General features: G+C 37.2%; 1 protein-coding gene across 1 annotated transcript in view; it reads right to left on the bottom strand.

Annotated features, from left to right (window-relative positions):
• HPSE2 (heparanase 2 (inactive)) overlaps positions 1–23,312 on the bottom strand; it is a 697,385-nt gene that overhangs the window by 245,025 nt on the left and 429,048 nt on the right. The window contains exon 5 of the mRNA XM_005698313.2: positions 13,042–13,213. Within this exon, the coding sequence (XP_005698370.2) occupies positions 13,042–13,213 (172 nt within the window). The remainder of the gene's footprint in view (positions 1–13,041; positions 13,214–23,312) is intronic.

Raw genomic sequence — 23,312 nt, 5'->3', positions numbered from 1 at the left:
TTTAAATTCATTATCTCATTTAACTTCACAACATGCCTAAGAAATAGGTAATTTCATTTGCCTCATTTTACCAGTGAGGAGACTGAGGTTTTAAAGAGATTAAAGAATTCCTCAAGGTGACCTTGAGTTAGACCATAAAGAAGGCCAAGCACCAAATAATTGATGCTTTTGAACTGTGATTTAGGAGAAGACACTTGAGAGTCCCTTGGACTGTAAGGAGATCAAACCAATCAATCCTAAAGAAAATCAATCCTGAATATTAATTGGAAGGGCTATGCTGAAGCTAAAGCTCCAATACTTGACCACATGATGTGAAGAGCTGATTCATTGGAAAAGACCCTGGTGCTGGGAAAGACTGAAGGCAGGGGGCAAAGGGGACAACAGAGGACCAGATGGTTGGATGGCATCACTGACTCAATGGACATGAGTTTGAGCAAGCTCGAGGAGATGGTGAAGGACAGGGGAGCCTGGTGTGCTGCAGTCCATGGGATCGCAAAGAGTAGGACGCAACCGAGCAACTGAACAACAACAACAACAAGGTGACCTAACTAGATGCTTATCTGGGTCACATCTGGTTCTAGAGTGTATGTACTTTACCATCCTGCTATTTCCACCCTCATCTTCAGTCCTGCTACACTGACTCACTATAGGAAAACAGAAAGCTGCTGTTAATGTTTTTCTGGAGGAAGGGACCCATGAGGTCAGAAGTGCCCAGGGCTCACAAAAGTCATGACAGCTTGTGTATAGGAACATAGTGAACTTTCCATCCTTACCCACCCATACTGCTTTCACTATTGTCTATTTGCCACTTTGAGTACAAGTGGAGCCTATAAATTAGCATTAGGCCCTTCATAGAAGTTTTGGTAATTAGACGCAACTAAAGATAGAAATTCTGGATAGAAAAAGGCAATTTTCCTATTTCTGGTTTGCAGATTATTGAGTTTATAGCATATATCATGTGGTCTACTGCGATGGGAAAGACCATTATTTGCTTCCTAATTCTCTTCTGCTTTTATCATCTTTGCCCAAATTAGAATACTTTCCATAGCTTTCTGGGCCTCCATGGGAGCTAAAGGCCCTGTCTAGCTTTCTGTTCTAACCCAGGTTCAAGTTAGAATATGCTACCAGCAACTCTATAGAATGTTAGGATAACTTCCATTCTTCATTCAACAAATTTGAGCACCCACAAAGTATTATACTAGGCTTTTTGCCAGTACTGAATATACATTAGGAAATACCACAGACAACTTCCTGCTCTCATGAAGTTTATAATCTATATGAAACAAATAATAAATATGCAGTTTTGTGATAAATGCATAATGAGAACTAACAGTGTGCTGATGGAGAATCACTTAGCAAGGCTAGTCAAGAAAGGACTCTGATGGATGAGGTGAAATCAGTAACGTGGCAAGCTGAGAGAATAATTTAGGTACAAAGAAGAGCATATGTTGTGCAACTCCATCTTATCCACCCTGCTGAAAAAAAAAAAGAGAGGGAGAAGCTTAACACATCCCAGGTCAGTGAGGCTTGAGTGTAGTAAGAAGAAGGGAAATATAGAGAAGAAGAGAATGAAGAGCTGAGAAGCAGCCAGATCATTTGTCATAGAGCCTTGTTGGTATGGCAAGGAGATTCAATTTTATTCTAAGAACAATGAATAGTCATTAAAGAGTCTTTATCAAATGACTGACAGCATGGGAATTATGTTTTTAAAAGATTTTCTGGCAATTGTGTGGTGAATAGATTGGAGAGGACATGGGTTAGTCACTCAGTCATGTCCGACTCTTTGTGACCCCATGGACCTGTGCCTGCCAGGCTCTTCTGTCCATGAAATTCTCCAGGCAAGAATACTGGAGTGGGTTGCCATTCCATTCTCTAGGGGCTCTTCCTGACCCAGGGACTGAACCCAGGAGTCCTGCATTGCAGGCAGATTTTTTTTTTTTTACCATCTGAGTCACCACGGAATGTTAGGACAGGAATGGAAGCAAATAGACCAGTCATGGGGCTATTGAAGTGGTCCAAGTTCTGAGTTCTCCAAATTGTAACTCTTCTGTTATTGTTTTCTTTATGGCCATCTCTCACCTAAAGCAGGGCTCACATTCCAAGTCAGCGTTGTCCAAACACATTAGTGGAACACTAGTCTCTCAAGATATTCCCTGAAAACAAGACTATGGTCAAATAAATTTTTTAAATTCTGTGTGCTAAATACCCTTCTTGGAGATTCAGAATGTAAACTAATGTAATAAAGATGCTAGGAAGTGTTTCAGTACATTTGTGTATTTCAGTATTTCTCAGACTTACTTGACTACGGACATTTTACTTCCCCCTCCCGCCACATAATGCTATTATTTTGCAGGACTGGTATTTTCCAGAGCATATTTAAGGAAATGCTGCCATAAGTCATTCTAACCAAAGGTTAACTCCATGTGCATGGTTTACTGGGCCTCCTCTTCTCCACGTCTGTCAGCCCCTCTGCAGACAGATTTTCATATTAAGCCCTTGGCTTGGTCACTCTTTCTTACCTCACCCTCTCTCGACTCTGAGCCTATCTGCAAGGCAAATTCTCATCTTTTCTGAGAGTCCATGTTCTCTGGGTTGCCACTTCCTCACTCTGATTATTCGGTCGATAAGCTTTCATCTGTCTATTGTCTTAGAGAAATCTGTCAAAAGTCTCTCACCTGCACATGATCCCTCTTTTGTGTGTTTGTTATTAAGTATTGTTCTTTATCAGTTTTTAAAAGGAGTTGGGATGGTGGTACCAGAAGAAAGTGGACCTTGTGATCAGATCACTATCTTCAACTTGAAACACACCCAATATAGTTTAAAATCATTTTTTGTTGCTACAGAGATATTATTTCCTGAGTATGAATATGTATTCATTTTGGTGTATCTTTCTTTTGAAAATGTCCCTTTTCTGCATGTGATGGCTCTTGAATGAGAGATGCTAACTGTTCAAAAGGTGGGAATCATCCTCTATTAATTCCTCCTATTCTCTCACCTCCACCTTACTGAGATATCCATCAGTAAAGCATGTCTATCTTAACTTCTCTCCATTTTTTCTGCCATTACCTTAATCTAATTAAACATAACTCATGGTGAAAACCTCCTTACTGAGCTCTTTTGATTTCTTACTTTTGCACATTATTTGGCACACAAAATATAGTAGATTCTGGTACATGCTGCTGCCCTTATAAAAGCTCCATAATAGCTTTCCATTGCTCAGAGGATAAAATATACAACCTCTTTACCATGGTATACATGATTCAGTAATAATATGATCCTTGCTTGTCTATGCAGTCTCATCTCCTACTGCTCTCCTTTTGGTCACTATAATGCCCATCTTTCTGTCGCTCAAATGCCTTAATTTTGTTTCTGACTCAGGACATTGACAAACATGACCAACCACCTCTAACTAAAACTTTCTTCACTTTACACTTTGAACAATCGGTTCCTTCTCATTTTTTCATTCTTGGCTTAAATATATTGTTCCTCAGATAAACTGTCTCTGATTACCTTGTCTAAATAAGTCTTCCAACTCCAGGTATCTATTTAATTCACAGAATTACACACAATTTGGGATAATTGATTTGTTTTCTTATTTACTATGGTTCGGTTTTTTAGGACTTCCCTGGTGGCTTAGATAGTAAAGGATCTACCTGCAATGTAGGAGACCCAGGTTCTATCCCTGCATTGAACCAGGGTCAGGAAGATTCCCAAGAGAAGGATATGGCTACCCACTCCAGGATTCTTGCCCAGAAAATTTCACGGACAGAGGAGCCTGGAGGGCTACAACCCATGGAGTTGCAAAGACTCCATGACTGTGTGACTGCCACTATTTTTATTGTCTGGCTAAGCTCCAAGAGAGTAAGAGTTACTTTGGTTTTATTCGTCAATATAAACCCAACACTTAAGCCAGGATCAAACACAAAATAGGTGTTCAATAAATGTTTATTGAGAGATAATTTAGTACTAATTTCACTATAACTTAAAAGCTCCCAAAGAAGCCTGAGTGAACCTCTTTTCATCGAATAACTGCTTTTCTTGACATTGCCACATCACCAAAAATAGATTCAGTCCTCATTCTATACTAGATCCAACAATAAACTCCAAATAAGTTGAAAGAGCCTAACCTTGAAAATTAAAACATTTGTAAAAGGCTAGATAAAATTGAAAGCTTTATCCTAATTGTATAAGGAAAGAAACAGAAAAGACAATCAATAAGAAAATAGACAAGAACAACTATCATAAAAAGTAACTTCTGAAATAATAAAAACATATTTCAAAGTAATAAGCGATACATTAAGATAAAGTTGTCATTACATACATGATGCATAAAAGTTTGAAAAAGAAAAGCAGAGAAAAATGATAAAACCCTAAAGAACACTACTTCATGCCTTTAGATAAAAATCAATAACTGGGAAGAGCCACTTCCTGAGTGAGGAAATGAAAATAATAAAACGTGCATTTTATTAAGTACTTCCCATATTCCAGGCAACATGGTAGTCCCTGAAGACACAAACATGAAGATTCTATCTCTGCTTTTTCATATCCTAACTGGGAGAAATAGTCCTGTATAGTCCAGTAAATACCCAAGTAGTTTTAAACTTAAAAATTAGTTTGGTTCTAAAAAAACTAAAGCTGTTCCTACATTCTGAAGGCTGCAGAATCAATAAAACATTGACTGAATTCTGGTCCTAGTCGACAGTTTGTTGGGGGAGGCAGATATGCAAATAAAAATTATCATCAATTTGGTAAGTTCTATAGCAGAAAAGTAAAGTACCATATAAGGACAGAAGGGGGTGACAAGAAATCCTGCCCCAAGTTGTGAGAGAAGATCTATTGGAAAGAAGAAAAATGAGGGAAGAGAGTGGTATTCCAAAGAAAATGATACAAAATAAAAAGGTGCAAAGGTTAAAAAGTATGGCATCTTCTAAGATGGACATATATTTTTGATGTACTGAGGGCAGGCTGTGCAAGGGTATGTAGCTGCTGACTAGCTGCAAAGAAGGCAGGCACTGGACCCTAAAGGCGAGGGGTGCATGTGAAAGTGTTTGAATTTCAAGCAAGAGTGACTTGACCGCATGTAGCATTTTTAAAAATCTAGGTATGGAGAAATCTGTTCAAGAAGAAAAATGATAAGGTTTAAAATAAAAATGAAAAGATGGGATATGAGTGATACTAACAAGTCAGAAATAACAAAACTTTATAACTAACTAATGATACTTGCTCCTTGGAAGGAAAGCTATGACAAACCTGCACAGCATATTAGAAAAGCAGAGATATCACTTTGCTGACAGAGGTACCTATAGTCAATGCTATGGTTTTTCCAGTAGTCATGTACAGATATGATAGTTAGACCGTAAAAAAGGTTGAGAGCTGAAGAATTGATGCTTTCGAATTGTGGTGCTGAAGACTCTTGACAGTCCCTTAGACAGCAAGGATATCAAACCAGTCAATACTATAGGAAATCAACCCTGAATATTCATCAGGACTGTTACTAAAGCTGAAGCTCCAATACTTTGGCCACCTGATGCAAAGAGCAGGCTCATTGGAAAAGACACTGACACTGGGAAAGATTGAAAGCAAAAGGAGAAGGGGGCGGCAGAGAATGAGGTGGTTAGATAGCATCATCAACTCAATGGCCATGAATCTGAGCAAACTCTAGGAGATAATGGGGCACAGAGGAGCCTGGCATGCTGCAGTCCATGAGGTCGCAAAAAGTCAGACATGACTTAGTGACTGGACTCCAACAACAAATGGTGTCTGTGAACAAAGGAGAGGAATGCATCTAAAATGCCCACCTAGTCTGCACCTCAGGCAAAATGGTTATTGTGTCATTAGGCAAATGTGGGATAAGGGGAAAGGAGACGACAGTAAGTTTTCGAAAATGTTTGGTTCTTTTCACAGTTTACAGGATTCAAATTTAAACAACCATGACATATAATATTGCATTAATTAAAATACAGTACATTAATAAAAATAACACTCATTGCTGTGGGGTATTGGGGGAAAAGATACACTAATACATTACGGCCCTGCAACCTGGTGAAACTGTTCTGAAAAGAAATCTGGCAACAAATACAAGAGCCATAAAAATTATCATATACTCTGATCCAGAAACTCAGCTTTTTGGAATACAGCCCAAGGATGTAATTCAAAAGAAATAAAAAAAACTATTTGTCTAAAGATGTTTACAACTGTGGTATATATTCCAGACAAAAATTGGAACCAGCCCAAATGCCCAACAGTGAGGGGTTGTTTAGGCAGACTCAGTACGTCAGTGCACTGGAATATTTTATTGGTATTAAGAATGACAAATATGAGAACTATGTAGAAATAAGGAAAGGGCGATATAAAACAATGGGCAAAGAAAGGCAGAATTTAAAATGATGCATAGACAATGATCACAGCTATGTAAAATTTTATCTGTATAACCAGGAGGACTGGAAAAACTACAGAGCTGGTAATTTAGAGTGCTGACATTTTTGTTATTGTTAGTTGAGTCACTGGGAATATTTATGCATTTAAAGTTGTATTGCACTGTGTATTTAGTACATATACATTAAGAAAGGTAAATCTCCATTTTTTTAGGAACATAAGAAAAAAAGTATTCATCAGTATCTTTCCTTCTTGCCTCATGTAATTTTTTCTAGCCTCTTGAGTCCTATTAGTCTTTAGATGTATGGGAAACTAGGCCTTTCCATTTGTCACCATACCACCTGGTCAGATGCTCATTTCTTTCAACTGTCTCTTACAATTGTGTCCAAGTTCTTATTAACAACAAGCTAACATCTATATGCTCACAGTTACACCATGTACACAAACTAGGATTTAACTATACATTATATACATTTATCTATACATTATATACTGTGTAGAAGTGTCTCCTCAGTATGATTTTTTAATCTTTGACGTAGAGAAATATTTGTTTCTTACCTTCTGTTACCCTGGTGTAACTATCTCCCTTAAATATAAAGTCCAGTTCCTCTGGATTCTATTTCTTCCAGCCTTAACAGACTTCTCATTTGGTTATATCCTTCATCTCTTATACCATCTAGCTCCTCTCTCCTATATAAGTCTCAACATACAAACCTGTTCTGCTATCTCCCACATTAAATTAAATGGAAAAATGCCATTATTTTCCTTGACCCCAAGTCTCCCTTCATTTTTCTACTCTCTTTCACAGTTCACATTTTCCTAAGAGCTGTCCTCATTATTGTTTCCAATATCTCACCCCTCATTCACTCTACAAACTGTTGTGATCTGACTTCAGTTCCACCACTCCACTGAATTATATTTTTCAAGGTCACCAACAACCTGCATGCTCCCAGGATCAATGGCACTTTTCTGTCTTGCTATTTCTTGTCTTCTTGGCCTTCTAGCAGTATCCCCTCTGCTTCCTTGGTTCCTACACCTCTTCCTCTCCCTTTCCTCCTACATATGAGGCCATCCCTCTTTTCTCACATCTCTGAATATGATAGTTCCTTTGCGCTCTCTCCTAAGCCTTTGGCTCTTTTCTTTCTATCTTCTAACTAATCTCCTCTTTTCCCATTGTTGTTTTTCAGTCGCTAAATCATGTATGACTCTTTGCGGTCTGGTATTCCCATCTTTTTAAAATTCTCCACAGTTTGTTGCAATCCACACAGTCAAAGCCTTTAGAGTAGTCAATGAAGCAGAATTAGACGTTTCTTGGAATTCCCTTGCTTTCTCTATGATCCAACGCATGTTGGCAGTTTTATCTATGGTTCATCTGCCTTTTCTAAAACCAGCTTGTACATCTGGGAGTCCTCGGGTAAGTACTGCTGAAGACTAACTTGAAGGATTTTGAGTATTACCTTACTAGCATGTAAAAAGAGTGCAACTGTAAGGTAGGCTGAACATTCTCTGGCATTGCCTTTCTTAGGGATTGGAATGAAAACTGACCTTTCCAGTCCTGTGGCCACTGCTGAGTTTTCCAAATTTGCAGACATATTGAGTGCAGCATATTAATAGCATCATCTTTTAGGATTTTAAATAGTTCAGCTGGAATTCTATCACCTGCACTAGCTTTGTTTGAAGTAATGCTTCTTAAGGCCCACCTGACTTCACACTCTAGGATGCTTCTCTAGGTGAGTGACCACATTATCATGGTTATCTGGGTCATTAAGATTTTTTTGTATGGTGCATCTGTGTATTCTTGCCACCTCTTCTTAATCTCTTCTGCTTCTGTTAGGTCTTTGCCATTTCTGTCCTTTATAAAGCCCGTCCTTGCATGAAATGTTCCCTTGGTATCTTCAATTTTTTGGAAAAGGTCTCTAGCTTTTCCCATTCTATTGTTTTCCTCTATTTCTTTGAATTGTTCACTTAAGAAGGCCTTCTTATGTCTCCTTGCTATTCTCTGGAAATCTGCATTCAGTTGGGAATATCCTTCCCTTTCTCCCTGCCTTTCACTTCTCTTCTTGCATCAGCACTTTGTAAAGCCTCCTCAGACAAACACTTTGCCTTTGTGCTTTTCTTTTTCTTTGAGATGGTTTTGGTCACTGCCTCCTGTTCAATGTTAAGAACCTCTTTCCATAATTCTTCAGGCACTTTGTCTACCAGATCTAATTCCTTGAATCTATTATCACCTCTACCATACAATCATAAGTGATCTGATTTTGGTCATACCTGAATGGTCTAGTGGTCTTCCCTACTTTCTTAAATTTAAGTCTGAATTCTGCAAAAAAGAGCTCATGATCTGAACCATAGTCAGCTTCAGGTCTTGTTTTTGCTGACTGTATAGAGCTTCTCCAATTTCAGCTGCAAAGAATATAATCAATCATTTCGGTATTGACCATTTCCATGATGCCCATGTATAGAGTCATCTCTTGTGTTGTTGGAAGAGAGTGTTTGCTATGACCAGTGTGTTGTCTTGACAAAACTCTACTAGTCTTTGCATTGCTTTATTTTGAGCTCCAAGGCCAAACTTGCCTATTTCTCCAGGTATCTCTTGACCTCCTACTTTTGCATTCCAATCCCCTATGATGAAAAGGACATTTTTTTTTTTTTTTTTTTTTTTTTGGTGTTCTAGATGGTCTCATAGGTCTTCACAGAACTTAGGGTCAACTTCAACTTTTTTGGCATTAGTGGTTGGGGCATAGACTTGGATTATTGTGATGTTAAATGGTTTGCCTTGGAAATGAACTGAGATCATTCTGTCATTTTAGAGACTGCACCCAAGTACTGCAGACTTTTTTTGTTGATTATGAGGGCTACTTCATTTCTTCTAAGGGATTCTTGCACAGTAGTAGATACAGTGGTCATCTGAGTGAAATTTGCCCATTTCCGTCCATCTTGGTTCACTGATTTCTAAGATGTTCGTGTTTACTCTTCCATCTCCTGCTTGACCACATCCAATTTAACTTGGTTCATGGACCTAACATTCCAGGTTTTAAAGCAATATTGTTCTTTACAGCATCAGACTTTACTTTCACTGCCAGATACATCCACACCTGAGCGTCATTTCTGCTTTGACACAGCCACTTCATTCTTTCTGAAGCTACTTGTAATTGCCTTCCACTTTTCACTGGTAGCACATTGGACATCTTCTGATCTGGGGGACTCATCTTCCAATTTCATATCTTTTTGCCTTTTTATACTGTTCATGGTGTTCCTGTAGCAAGAATACTGCAGTGGTTTGCAATTGCCTTCCACAGTGGACCATATTTTGACAGAATTCTTCATTATGACCCATCCGTCTTGGGTGGCCCTGCAGGGCACAGCTCATAGCTTCACTGAGTTACACAAGAGTCCCTTCACCGCAACAAGGCTGTGAACCATGAAGGAGCACATCACTATACACTCACCCAACATATCAAGTCCTGTGCCTTCCACTGCCAACGATACATTCCATCTCCACACCCCATTCCAGGTCCCTATCACTATGTGTACCGCCACAACAGCTTTTCTCACTGATTTCCCTGCCTCCTGTCCAATCTATTTGTCAGGGAGGAGACATAGAATACTTTCTGTATAATAAATCAAATTTTTTCACTCCCCAGGTTAGAAATATTCAGTATCTTTCTCACTGTGCTTAGAAGAAATTCTAGGCCCTTCATTATGCCTATAAGTCTCTACATAACTCTTTTTTGTTTAGTTTTTTTAAAATTAATTTTTTTTTATTGAAGGATAATTGCTTTACAGAATTTTGCTGTTTTCTGTCAAACCTCAACATGAATCAGCCATAGATATACATAATTACTTCTCTAAATATACCTTTCTTTTGTCAATCTGGCCCCTTTTTCATCCTTAGGATCTTTGCACGTGCTTTTCATTTTATCAAGAACATTGACACTGTTCATTTCTCATTTTGTCTAGTTAACACTCATTCAAGTTCAAATTACACTTTAATGAATTTTTAAAAATTGAAGTCTAGTTGATTTACAATATTATATTATTTCTGGTGTATGACATACTGATTCAATATTTTTATAGCTTATACTCCATTTAAAGTTACTGTAAAACACTGACTATATTTCTCATGCCGAAACATATACTTGTTAGCTTCCTTATTTTATACATAAGTTTGTGTTTGTGCCTCCTAATCTCCTACCCTTGTCTTGTCCCTTCCCTTCCCTTCTCTCCGCTGGTAACCACTGGTTTGTTCTCTATATCAGCGAATGTTTCTGTTTTTTAATATTTATTAATTTGCTTATTTTTTAGTTTCCACATATAAGTAATAACACAAAGTATTTATCTTTCTCTGTTTGGTTTTTTCACTAAGCATAGTACCCTTCAGGTCTATTCATATTGTTGAAAATGGCAAAATTCATTCCTTTTTATGGATGAGTATATTCCATTCCAAATTTTTATCCATTTATTAGGTTGCTTCTATATCTTGGCTATTGTTAATAATGTTGTTATGAATACTGGGGTACATATATCTTTTTGAATTAGTGTTTTCATTTTCTTCGGATATATACCCATAAGTGGGACTGCTGGATCATATGGTAGTTCTATTTTTAGTTTTTTGAGGAACCTCCATACTGTTTTCCAAAGAGGCTGCACCAATTTACATTCCCACCAACAATCTACTAGGGTTTCCTTTACGCTATATCCTCACAACACTTGTTATTTGTGGTCTTTTTGACGATAGCCATTCTGACAGGCGTGAGGTGCTATCTCATTGTGGTTTTGATTTGCATTTCTCTGATGATTAGCAACGTTAAACATCTTTCATGTGGTTGTTCCTCTTACATGTTAATCCTTTAGGGAACACTTCCAACCACCTAACTTGGTCAAATCTCAGCATTTACAGTCATTCATAGACTCTTGTTCCTCTCCTTGTTATTGTTTCAGTCTTAAGTTGATTATTGCCTATGTCTCCCTTACCATAGTACATACTCTGTGAAGGTAGAGAAAGTATTTTTGGTTTATTATAACACTCCTGTTTTCAAACACAGTACCTGGAACATAGCAATTACTCAAGAAGTATTTGCAGAATGAATGAATTACTGATACAAAGTCATGCTACTGAGAAGACACTATCAGTCCCATGAAACTATATTAATCAACATTAAAGAAAAGGTATAATCTAAAAGAATAACTATGTGGACTTTATGTTATTATTTAACATTATGTATTATGAACTATGAAAATGTTCTAAATATGTGATTCTTATCCCCTAATTACAACATGTAAAATAAGGCCAACTTCTTCATCACCATTGCCCACTCACCACATATATGGGATAATTTAAAAGTTCAATTTAAAAAAAAATAAATAAAAGTTCAGCAAAAGTATACATAAGGAAGCCCAGAGTTGTACTTGTAGGTAGGAGTAAAGGTCAGAGAAATTGTTCTGCAAGAAAAAAGGGAACTTTCTACTGAGAGAAAAGGAGAGAGGGAGGAAAAAAAAGAAGGGTGAAGGAAGGACAGGAGTTAATATAAAGGCTTGGGGATTTTTTGTAAAGAGGAAAATGCCTAAAATTAAATTTCAGGCTGTTAATGTTACAGTGTAAATCCCACCACCTTCCCAAGCCTTTAATTACGTCTGCTATGTTAATTAGCTTAGATCAAGACCAAGCTACCACAAAAGGGGAGAGAGTCATGAGAGCCATCAAGCCAGAAGGACCAGCAAGGAGGTTAGCCATAGGTTTCTTTCTACTGGAATATGTCTGTTTATACTGGTAGAGCATTTATCTAACCTCACTTGGGCTGTACAATTCACTGGAAAACATCTTACTTGTTTTTGAATTTATAGGAATAACCCTAACTATCCCGGAATATGACAGGATGCTGCATAAAACGTATGCCAGATGAACTCCTGCCTCTCCCAGCTTCCTTGTTCCCACCCTTCCAGGTACAGTCACATCTCCACTTTGGGTCTTGGATTCAACATCTAACTTCAGTCTTCCTCATGCTATTCCCTCTGACATTCCCTCCAACCCTGCATAATTAGACTCAACATGAATGAATATTTGTTCCACTTATTTTATCTGAGCCTGGCTCACCAGCAGCACTGGGGAAGACAGCATTTAACATAGCGACCATCCACAACCAATGCTTAATAAATGATTGTTTGATTCAGTCAAAATTAAATAAATCATATGATAGTAATTCTCTAGAATACCTAACAAATTTGTTAAGCTATGTTTTAATGTACAGATGTTTGTAGTGTTTCTCAACTTTTTAACCTAGTTCAACTGTCCAGGATTTTGTCAAGTTTTACTTTCTATAAGAGTTCCCAAGAGTATAGTAGATAATATTTTGCCTTTAAAAAAATATTGTTACATTATGCAATGCTATAATATTAAATGTGCTTTTTAAAACAACACATCCTTTCCAACCTGTTTTGGAGTTTGTGATATTCCTCCCAATCCCACCCACTTCTGCTGACTGTGAAAAGCCTGGAGAGATAAGTTCTTGCACTGTTTGTAGAGAATCCTTGGTTTATGGTGGGAGTTTTCACTTTGAAAGAGTCTCTCTGTCCTTCTTAAGACCAGAAATAATGAGGGAGAGTACAAATACATTAACTCATTACATGTAATGAACAGTGTTTTAAAAACTGCTAAATAATCTGACCTACCCATCTAGAAGGGCGATGACGTTTTTCCTGGGCCGCCCAATATTAGGGCCATACAAGCTGGCTCTGGAGTAAATCCGGATGGGTTGCAACAGGCTCTTCAGCTGGATGTAATCCTTTCCCAACTGGCTGCCATTTACTGCCCGGCCATGCATGGTCCGATAGTTATTTGGTTCTAGATTAAAAGCAGACATGCAAGTCAGAGTTGGGAAGAGTGAGGTTCTGCCAACCTTTTCCAAGCCACAGGTCTCTCTCCCTTTTTTCTTAACAATGTGAACAAAATAAACAAAGGAGGGTGCAAGCTAGCTTAACTTGAGAAACTATCCCAACAAAAAAATCAAGTGCCATTTTATCATTCTATTTATTTTCAAACTAATCTTCACAAATGGTCATCTAATCCACAACAGAGAGACCATACTGATTTTCAAATGATAGTTTATAATAAATGGCATATTGAATTGAACAGTATCCCCCCAAATTAATGTCAATCTAAAACTTTAGAATGTAATCTTATTTGGAAATAAGGTCTTTGAAGTAATTACTCAAGATGAGGTCATACGGGATTAGGATGTGCCCTAAATCCAAAGACTGGTGTCTTTATAGAGAAAGGAGAGGAAGATTCAGGTACACAGACACACAGGGAGGAAGCCCATGTGTCAATGGAGGCAAAAATTCAAGGGATACTGCTATTCCAAGGTTTGCTGGTAGCTATTAGAAGCTAGAGAGAGCTTCTAATAGATTCTCCAAATCTATTCAGTGGAGATTCAGTGGAGAATCTACTGGAAGATTCTGAATAGATTCTCCCTTAAAAGTCTCCAGAAGGAATTGACCCTGGCAATGCTTTGATCTCAGACTTCCTAAACTGTGATAGAACAAATATCTCTTGTTTCATACCACTAAGCTTGTCATGACAGGCCTAGAAAACTCATACAAATGGTAAGAAGGGAAAGCTTCATAAAGATGATCCTTGTGTCAAAAAGACAGAACAAACTTAATGTTCAGTGATAACAAAGTGGCTGAGTGTAATCCTCTTGCCCAGCTCCTATTAACCTGGTGGTCCTAAAGAGACAAGGAAAGTCCTGAAATCCAGCAGCTCCACTGCTGGAAGAGCTAACGTGATTTGCAATGAAGGACATAGCCCAGAGAAGGCCAACATTTTGGCTGACTTGAGGTTTTGACACTGGTAGGGGCAAGAGATAGATCAGCAGACTCACAAGAGATGTAACAGGGAGATTTGGGGAGCAGCGAAATCACTGAGGATTTTGGTAAGCCCACAAATACCCCTCATAGTCTGGAAAGTTGTTCTCAGGAGGGACTGGAGAGGGCACTAGCTATCCACACATTTCCAGATAAATGTGAAACATAATATACTCATAAAGGACATGTGAAAAGGCATGTCAGAGATTAAAAGCCAGACAGACTTGCAAAATGCCTAAATGTGTTCACAAACCTATACACAGATCTAATGGTAAAGATGAAAGCTTTAACATTTTTCAAGGTAAGCATAACCTCTGATCATTCATCATCTCACCATTAAGCTATGCCGACTCAGAGGCAATGCTTGGGAAGCTGGCTTTTGCAATTAAAGAAAAGAATTGAAAAATTAAAAGAAAAAAATGAATAGATATTAGTAGCTACATGATGCAAGGGAGACGAACTCTATGGAACTAGTCCAGGAAGTGACTAAACAAACAGAAAAGAAACAACAAAAAAACCTCTGGAAAGGAGGATCTGGAATCCAGAGTTGCTCCAACATATTATCTAAAATGTATAGTTTTCAACCACAAAAAATGACAGCATGCAAAAAGATAGGAAAGTATGACCCATAAGCAAGCAAAAAAGAAAAACGAAACTATCTCTTAGGGAACTCAGATGTAGGACTTAGCAGAAAAGGACTTCAAAACTGTTATTATAAATATGCTTAAAGAACTAAGGCAAGAATAAAAATGTAAGGGAAAGTATGATTTTACTGATTAAATATAAATATAGAGATATTACAAATAAGTAAAGATAGAAATTACAAAAAATTATCAAATGGAAATCTTGGAACTGAAACAACTCTTCACATTTAGAACACAATGGAATTAGTAGTTGAATTTTTATCAGAAATAAGGCCAGAAGACAGTGAGATGATACATCCAAAATTCTGGGAAAAACATTAGTCAACAATTCTGTATGCAGCAATCTATGCTTCAAAGCTGAAAGCAAAATGTAGATCTTCCCAGAAAAACAAAGGACAGAACTTGTTGTGAGAAAATCTGTCTTACAAGAAATAAGAAAGGATATCTTTTAGGTTGAAAGAAAATGACAGCAGATAGTGATCCAAAAGCACACAGAGAAATAAAAAACACCAGTGTATGTTAATATATGTGTGCCCTGACCATAATAGAATTAAACTGGAATTCAACAATGGAAAGAAATTTGAGAATCTATAAATATTTGGAAATCAGACAAATAACCATGAGTCAAAGAGGAAATCACAAGAAGAATTAGAAAATATTTTAATGAAATGAAAATGAAAATATAATATATAAAAATGTATAGGCTGACACCAAAGGCACAATCCATGAAAGCAACAATTAAGAAACTGAACTTCATTAAAATTAAAAACTTTTGCTCTGCAAAAGGCAATGTTGAGAGAATAGAAGACTAGCTAAAGACTGGGAGAAAATACTTACAAAAGACATATCTAATAAATGACTTATTAAAAATATAGAAAGAGCTTAAAACTTACTAAGAAAACAAACAACCTGATTTAAAAATATGCTAAAGGGCTTAACAGATACTCACCAAAACAGACATACAGATCGCAAACAAGTATATGAAAAAAGATGTTCTACTTTATATGTCATCAGGGAAGTGCAAATTAAAACAATGAAGTTCCACTATATACCTAATAAGAATGGCCAAATTCTGTAACACTAACACCAGCAAATACTAGCTAGAATATGGAGGAATTGGAGGAACAGAACTCTCATTTATTGCTGATGGGAATGCAAAATGATATGGTTACTCTGGAAGTTTGGTGGTTTCTGACAAACAAAACATACTCTGAGCATATAATCCAGCAATCATGTGCCTTGTTTTTACACAGAGGAGATGAAAATTTATGTCCTCACTTTGTCTGCACATGGATTTATGGCATCTGAATTCACAAGTGCCAAAAGTTGGAGGCAAGCAAGATGTTCTTCAGTAGATGAATGGATAAATAAGCTGTAGTACATTCACACAATGGAATATTATTCAGCACTGAAAAGAAATGAGCCATCAAGCCATGTAAAGGTTCCATGGAGGAACCTTAAATGTATATCATTAAGTTAAATAAAGTGTTAGTAGCTTAGTAGTGTCCAATTCTTTGCAACCCCATGGACTGTAGCCCACCAGGCTCCTCCATCCTTGGGATTTTCCAGGCAAGACTACTGGAATGGGTTGCCATTTCCTTCTCCAAGGGATCTTCTTGACTCAGGGATTGAACCTGGGTCTCCTGCATTGCAGGCAGACTCTTTACTGTCTGAGCCACCAGGGAAGCTGGCATTAAGTGAAAGAAGCCAGTCTTAAAAGGCTGTAATACTGTATGATTCCAACTGTATGATATTCTGGAAAAGGAAAAACTATACAGATTGTAAAAGGATCAGTGGTTGCCAGGGACTGGGGAGAGGTGGGAGGGATAAATAGGTAGAACACAGAGGATTTTTAGGGCAGTAAATACTCTACATGATACTATAATGATGGATACATGTCATTACACATCTCAGACCCATACTATGTACTCATCAAAAGTGAACCATAATGTAAACTATGGATTTTGGGTGATTATGATGTATAATATAGGTTCATCAACTGTAACAAGGAGAAGGAAATGGCTGGTGAGGGATATTGATAGTGGGGGAGGCTACCCAAGTGTGGGGGCAAGGAAGATATGGGAAATCTCTGTACCTTCTCAGTTTTGCTGTGAACCTAAAACCATTCTTTTAAAAAGTTTTTTAAAAAGTTAACATTAGGGATATACACACAGAAGGAAGACCATGCGAGGACACAGTGAGAAGGTGGCCAGCTGTAAGCTAAGAAGACAGACCTTGTGGGGAAAAAAGCTCTGCTGCTACGTATATGTTAGACTAGTGCTAACAGCCTTACAGATTCCTATATTAGAAAATAAGAAAGATCTCAAGTCAATAATCTAAGTTTTTCTCTTTAAAAAAAGAGAAAAAGAAGAGGGAAGTAAAATCAAAGCAAGAAGAAAGAAAATAATAAAAATTAGAGTAGAAATCAATGATATAATAAAGGAGAAAAATCCATTGAAGTAAAAGTTGGTTCTTTAAAAAGATCAACAAAATTGATACAACCTTTGGCTAGACTGACCAAAAAATAAAGAGAGAAGAAACAGATGACCAAAGTTAGGAATGAAAGAGGAAATACTATTAAGGACCTCATATTAATTGCAAGGATAAGGGACTACTGACACTTGCTCCTTGGAAGGAAAGCTATGAGAAAACAAGACAGCATATTAAAAAGCAGAGACAACACTTTGTCAACAAAGTCTATATAATCAAAGCTATAGTTTTTCCAGTAGTCATGGATGGATGTGAGAGTTCAACCATAAAGAAGGCTGTGAAAAGTGAAAGTGAAAGTCACTCAGTCATGTCTGACTCTTTGTGACCCCATGGACTATACAGTCAATGGAATTCTCCAGGCCAGAATCCTGGAATGGGTAGCTGTAAGAATTTTAAGAAGCTGTAGGAATGTAAGGCTGAGTGCTGAAGAATTGATGCTTTTAAACTGCGGTGCTAGAGAAGACTCTTGAGGGTCCCTTGAACTGCAAGGAGACCAAACCAGTCTATTCTAAAGGAAATCAACCCTGAATATTCACTGGAAGGACAGATGCTGAAGCTGAAGCTCCAATACTTTGGCCACCTGATATGAAGAGTTGATTCATTGGAAAAGACCCCGATGCTGGGATAGATTGAAGGCAAAAGGAGAAGGGGGTAGCGGAGGATGAGATGGTTAGACAGCGTCACCGACTCAGTGGACATGAATCTGAGCAAATTCAGAGAAATAGCGAAGGACAGAGAAGCCTAGTGTGCTGCAGTCCATGGGGTCGCTAAGTGTTGGACACAAGTCAGCAAGTGAACATCACCACCAAGAAATGAACAACTTTGTACCAATAATTTACACAGCCTAGACGAAATGAAAAATTTTTTTTAGAAAAGACACAAACTAAAAATAAAAAGAAAAGACACAAACTACGAAACCCAAATTAAAAAAAAAAATCTGAATAGGTCTATAACCCCAAAAAACGTTTCAGTTCAGTTCAATCACTCAGTCATGTCTGACTCTTTGTGACCCCATGAGTCGCAGCACGCCAGGCCTCCCTGTCCATCACCATATCCTGGAGTTCACTCAGACTCACGTCCATCAAGTCCGTGATGCCATCCAGCCATCTCATCCTTGGTCATCCCCTTCTCCTCCTGCCCCCAATCCCTCCCAGCATCAGAGTCTTCCAATGAGTCAACTCTTCGCATGAGGTGGCGAAAGTACTGGAGCTTCAGACTGGGTATTGTTTTTGCTTTGGCTCCATCCCTTCACTTTCTGGAGTTATTTCTCCACTGATCTCCAGGAGCATATTGGGCACCTAATGACCTGGGGAGTTCCTCTTCTGGTATCCTATCATTTTGCCTTTTCATACTGTTCATGGGGTTCTCAAGGCAAGAATACTGAAGTGGCTTGCCATTCCCTTCTCCACTGGACCGCATTCTGTCAGACCTCTCCACCATGACCCACCCGTCTTGGGTTGCCCTGCAGGCATGGCTTGGTTTCATTGAGTTAGACAAGGCTGTGGTCCTAGGGTGATTAGATTGACTAGTTTTCTGTGAGTATGGTTTCAGTATGTCTGCCCTCTGATGCCCTCTTGCAACACTTACCATCTTACTTGGGTTTCTCTTACCTTGGGCGTGAAAACATTTAATCAGTCATTAAAATTATTTCCACAAAGGAAGCCCAGACTCAGATGGATTAATTGGTGAATTCTATAATGTATTTAAGGAAGAAATAATGCACAATTCTTCACAAACTTTTTCAGAAAATTGAGAAAGAAAGATCAATTCCCAACTTACTTTATGAGGCCAATATTCCCCTGATACCAAAGCCAAAAGCATCATAAGAAAACTATGGATGAGTATCTCTCATAAATACAGATTCAAAAATATGCAACAAAATATCTACAAACTGAAACCAGCAATGTATAAAAAGTATTATAGTACCATGACCAAGTGAGATTTATACCAAGAATGCAAAGTTGATTTAATAGCAAAACCCAACTAATGTAAAATACTGTATTAACAGAATAAAAGACCAAAACCACATTATCATTTCAACAGATGCAAACGAAGAAACAAAACAAAAAGCTATTTTACAATATCTAACAGCCATTTTTGATAAATACTCTCAACAAACTATGAATAGAAGGGAAATTCCTCAATAGAAGGGAGATGCTTAACAGCATCTAAGAAAAATCTACGTACTTACGGGTAAAATACTGAATGCTTAATGGTAAAACATCATACTTAATTCAAATACTGAACGCTTCCCCCCTAAGATTAGGAACAAGACATGGATGTGTGCTCTTATCACTTATATCCAACATTTGTATTAGAGATTATAGTCAGTGCAGTTAGGCAAGAAAAAGAAATAAAAGCCATCTAAATTAGAAAGGAAGAAGCAAAACCGTCTTTATTTTCACAATATATCTTGTATACAGGAAATCATAAAGAAGTCACACATGTAGGAAGTGGTGACCCACTCCAGTATTCTTGCCCGAAGAATCCCATGGACAGAGGAGGCGGGCGGGCTATAGTCCATGGGGTCGTAGAGTTGGGCATGACTGAGTGACTAAGCACATGATTATTATACCAGAGAGGCAGGTGCGAGGGTGGCAAAATGGGTGAGGATGATCAAAAGGTACAAACTTACTTTATAAAATAAATAAGTCATGTGGATATAATATCCATCCTGGTGATTATAGTTATGATACTGTATTATATATTTGAAACTTGATAAGAGAATAGATCCTAAAAGTTCTTATCACAAGATAAAAGTATTTGTAACTATGTGAGGTGATGGATGTCAGCTGAACTTATCATGGTGATCATTTTGTAATAAATACATATATCAAAAAAAGACAATGTGGTCCAAGAACAGACGTACAGATCAGTGGAAGAGAACTGAGCCCAGAAATAAGCCTATTTATGGTCAAATGATTTCTGACAAAAATGTCAAGAGAATTCAATAAGGAAAGGAAAATCTTTTAAATAAACAATGCTGAGGCAATTTAATAGCCATAAAGATGAATTTAGATTCTTATTTCACATCATACTCAAAACTTAACTCCTACTTGTATCTTATTCCCAAAAGCAAAAGCAAAAACTACAAATCTATTAAAAGAAAAAATAGAAAAAAAACTCTTTGTGACCTTGGGTTAAAAAATCTTTGTGATTTTGCATTAGGCAAAGATATAATATCAAAAGCAAACATATCCAAAAAATTGATAAGCTGAACTTTATCAAAATTCAGAACATCTGAATTTCAAAAGATGCCATAAAGAAAATGATAAAATAAGCTACAGATTGGGAGCAAATACTTGCAAATCATATGTGTGATAAAGATCTTTCATTCAGAATATATTTAAAACTCTTACAACTAAATAATATGATGACCTAATTTAAAAGACAAAAGATTTGAGTAGACATTTCACCTAAGAAAATGTAAAAATGGTTGATAAGCATGTGAAAAGATGCTCAATATCACTTGTCATTAGAAAAGTGCTAATTAAAGTCGTATTAATATACTACTTCAAACCCACTAAAACGGCTCTAATCAGATAGACAATAAAAAGTGTTTGCAAAGATGTAGAAAAACTGTAATCCTCATGCATTACTGAGGAAAATGCAAAATGGTACAGCTACTTTGGAAAGTAGTGTGGTTAATTTGTTCAAAAATCAACATAAATTTACCATACAAACTAGCAACTCCATTCCCCTCTGAGATATCATCTTACAAGAAATGAAAGTATAAAACCACACACAGACTTGTAAATGAATATTTCAGCACCATTACTGATCATAATCAAAAAACAGAAACAATCTAAATACCTGTAGTTTGGTGAATGGAAAAACAAAATGTGATATATATATACATGTATATAAGTATGAATATATGTGTATATTCATGCATAGGAAGAGCATTCAGCAATTAAAAGGAATGAACTACTTTTACATGCTACAACATGGATACACCTCAAAAACATGCTAAGTGAAAGAAGTCTACAGATGCAAAAGTCTACATACTGTATGATTCCAGTTACATGAAATGTCCACAAAAGACAAAAAGCAGATTAATGTCTCCTGGGACTGGGAATGGTTACAGAGACTGGCTGAAAACCAGCATGAGGGATCTTTTTGGAGTTATGGAAATGTTCTAAAATTGGACTGTGGAAATAGTTGTATAGGTCTATGAACTTATTGAGAGTATATATGTAGATGGGAGTATGTGGAAAAAGAATGGAGAAGATAGTTGATGAAGGTGAGAAGCAGGCAGAGAGAGGGAAATGAAAAAAGTAAGCAGGTAAAGTGGTGACTTGAAGTAGGAAATGGCAACCCACTCCAGCATCTTTGGCTGGAAAATTCCATGGAAAGAGGAGCCTGGCAGGCTATAGTTCAAGGGGTTGCAAACAGTCAGACACGACATGCAAGGAAACATTTCATATCTACAAAACATAGTTGTTAAAAATCTTGTATCAAGGAAGTCATTCTTTCATAGACTTTGACATCCTAAGCTTACTAAATTTTCACCTCTTAAAATTGAGTGTATTTTTGTTTTCATGGTCTGTAGCCCACACTATTCACCAATTTTAAAGAAGAAAAAAAGTAAGTCACTTGAAGTTTAGCTACTCTAGGAGAAACAACCAAAGAAATATCTACTTCAGTTTTCTCAATGCCAGATTTACTGTAAAGTACTTATTAACAGGATGTAGGTATATGGGAGGTTGAGTGATAAGAGAACTGACCAGTTCTATTGTCTCTCCCTAAATGTGGATATAATAGTTAAACTGTTACATCTGTCCAAAAAGATAAAGTTACAGAGAAGAAAATGGATAAAAGATTGGAGAGACAAATCCAGGCCAGAAAGATGACCAAATAATTTTTGAGGGGCAAGGACCTGAATATACAACATAGAATAGTTGTGAACAGAATACACTAGATATCTCTAGGGATATGATGCTAGCATAAGAAAAACTATCAGTAGTTTAAAATGAACTAGTAAAAGCTACAAAATAAATCTTCAAACCCTAAAAGGTATGTTTAGTTGGGCAGACTACTCATTTGTCACATCAAAAAATAGAAATGCAACTTTTAAAATAAAAGGAAGAAGGGGTAAACAGGCCAACTCCAGTCTTCTTGACTAGAAACTCAAAAAACTATCTATATCCACCTTGATGGAAATTCTCACAAGAAACCTTACCAGATACTTTCTACCTTATTGAATTTTTAAATTCATAGCCTTGGTTATTTTTCTATCTATTCCTATCTATATCCCTATTTTCTTATCTATGACCATGCCTTTTCTCCTTCTCAAAACTGATTCTTTGTTTTTGTTCATCCTTGAAGAGACACCAAAGAGATGATGATGAGAATCAAGTGTGGCTAAGGTGACTGAACATTTAAAAAATGCAATTAGCTCCATCTCCAAACTGTTCAACGGAATTTGGGGGAAGGATGGAAAGAGGCAGACTCTCAGTTATTTGGAACAGATAGAAATATACAGAAAGATGCATATACTCTCCCCACCCACCTCCTGCCACCAAATCACTTCAGTTATATCACTTAAAGATTTACTTAGTTTAATAAGCTCCCAAATTCAGAGATGCCAAAAACCCTGGAAGAATTACTCCCATCAGTCACTGGTAAGTAACTTTTAATTGTTTTGTGCTTATCTACAACCAGCTGAGATTCTTTTTATTTATTTTAATTGGAGGATAATTACTTTACAATACAGCTGAGATTCATTTACAAACAAATTTTATTTAGAAAGAAAACAAATAGTTTAGGCAGAGCATGTATTCTGTAGCTCACTAGAGGCCCTACCACTCCTTACTATCTTTCACTCACTCGTTTTGAACATTGTCCCTCATGAGAGCTCTAATGTCCTGTTTGGAGAATGCATTGTTTGAACAGTATTCTGTTGTGTTTGGAGAAAAGAGCTAAGCTGGGTAGAGTCTAACA

The sequence above is a fragment of the Capra hircus genome, chromosome 26, assembly GCF_001704415.2.
Source record: "Capra hircus breed San Clemente chromosome 26, ASM170441v1, whole genome shotgun sequence".
Classification (NCBI taxonomy): domain Eukaryota; kingdom Metazoa; phylum Chordata; class Mammalia; order Artiodactyla; family Bovidae; genus Capra; species Capra hircus.
This window is presented reverse-complemented; position numbering and strand designations above follow the sequence as displayed.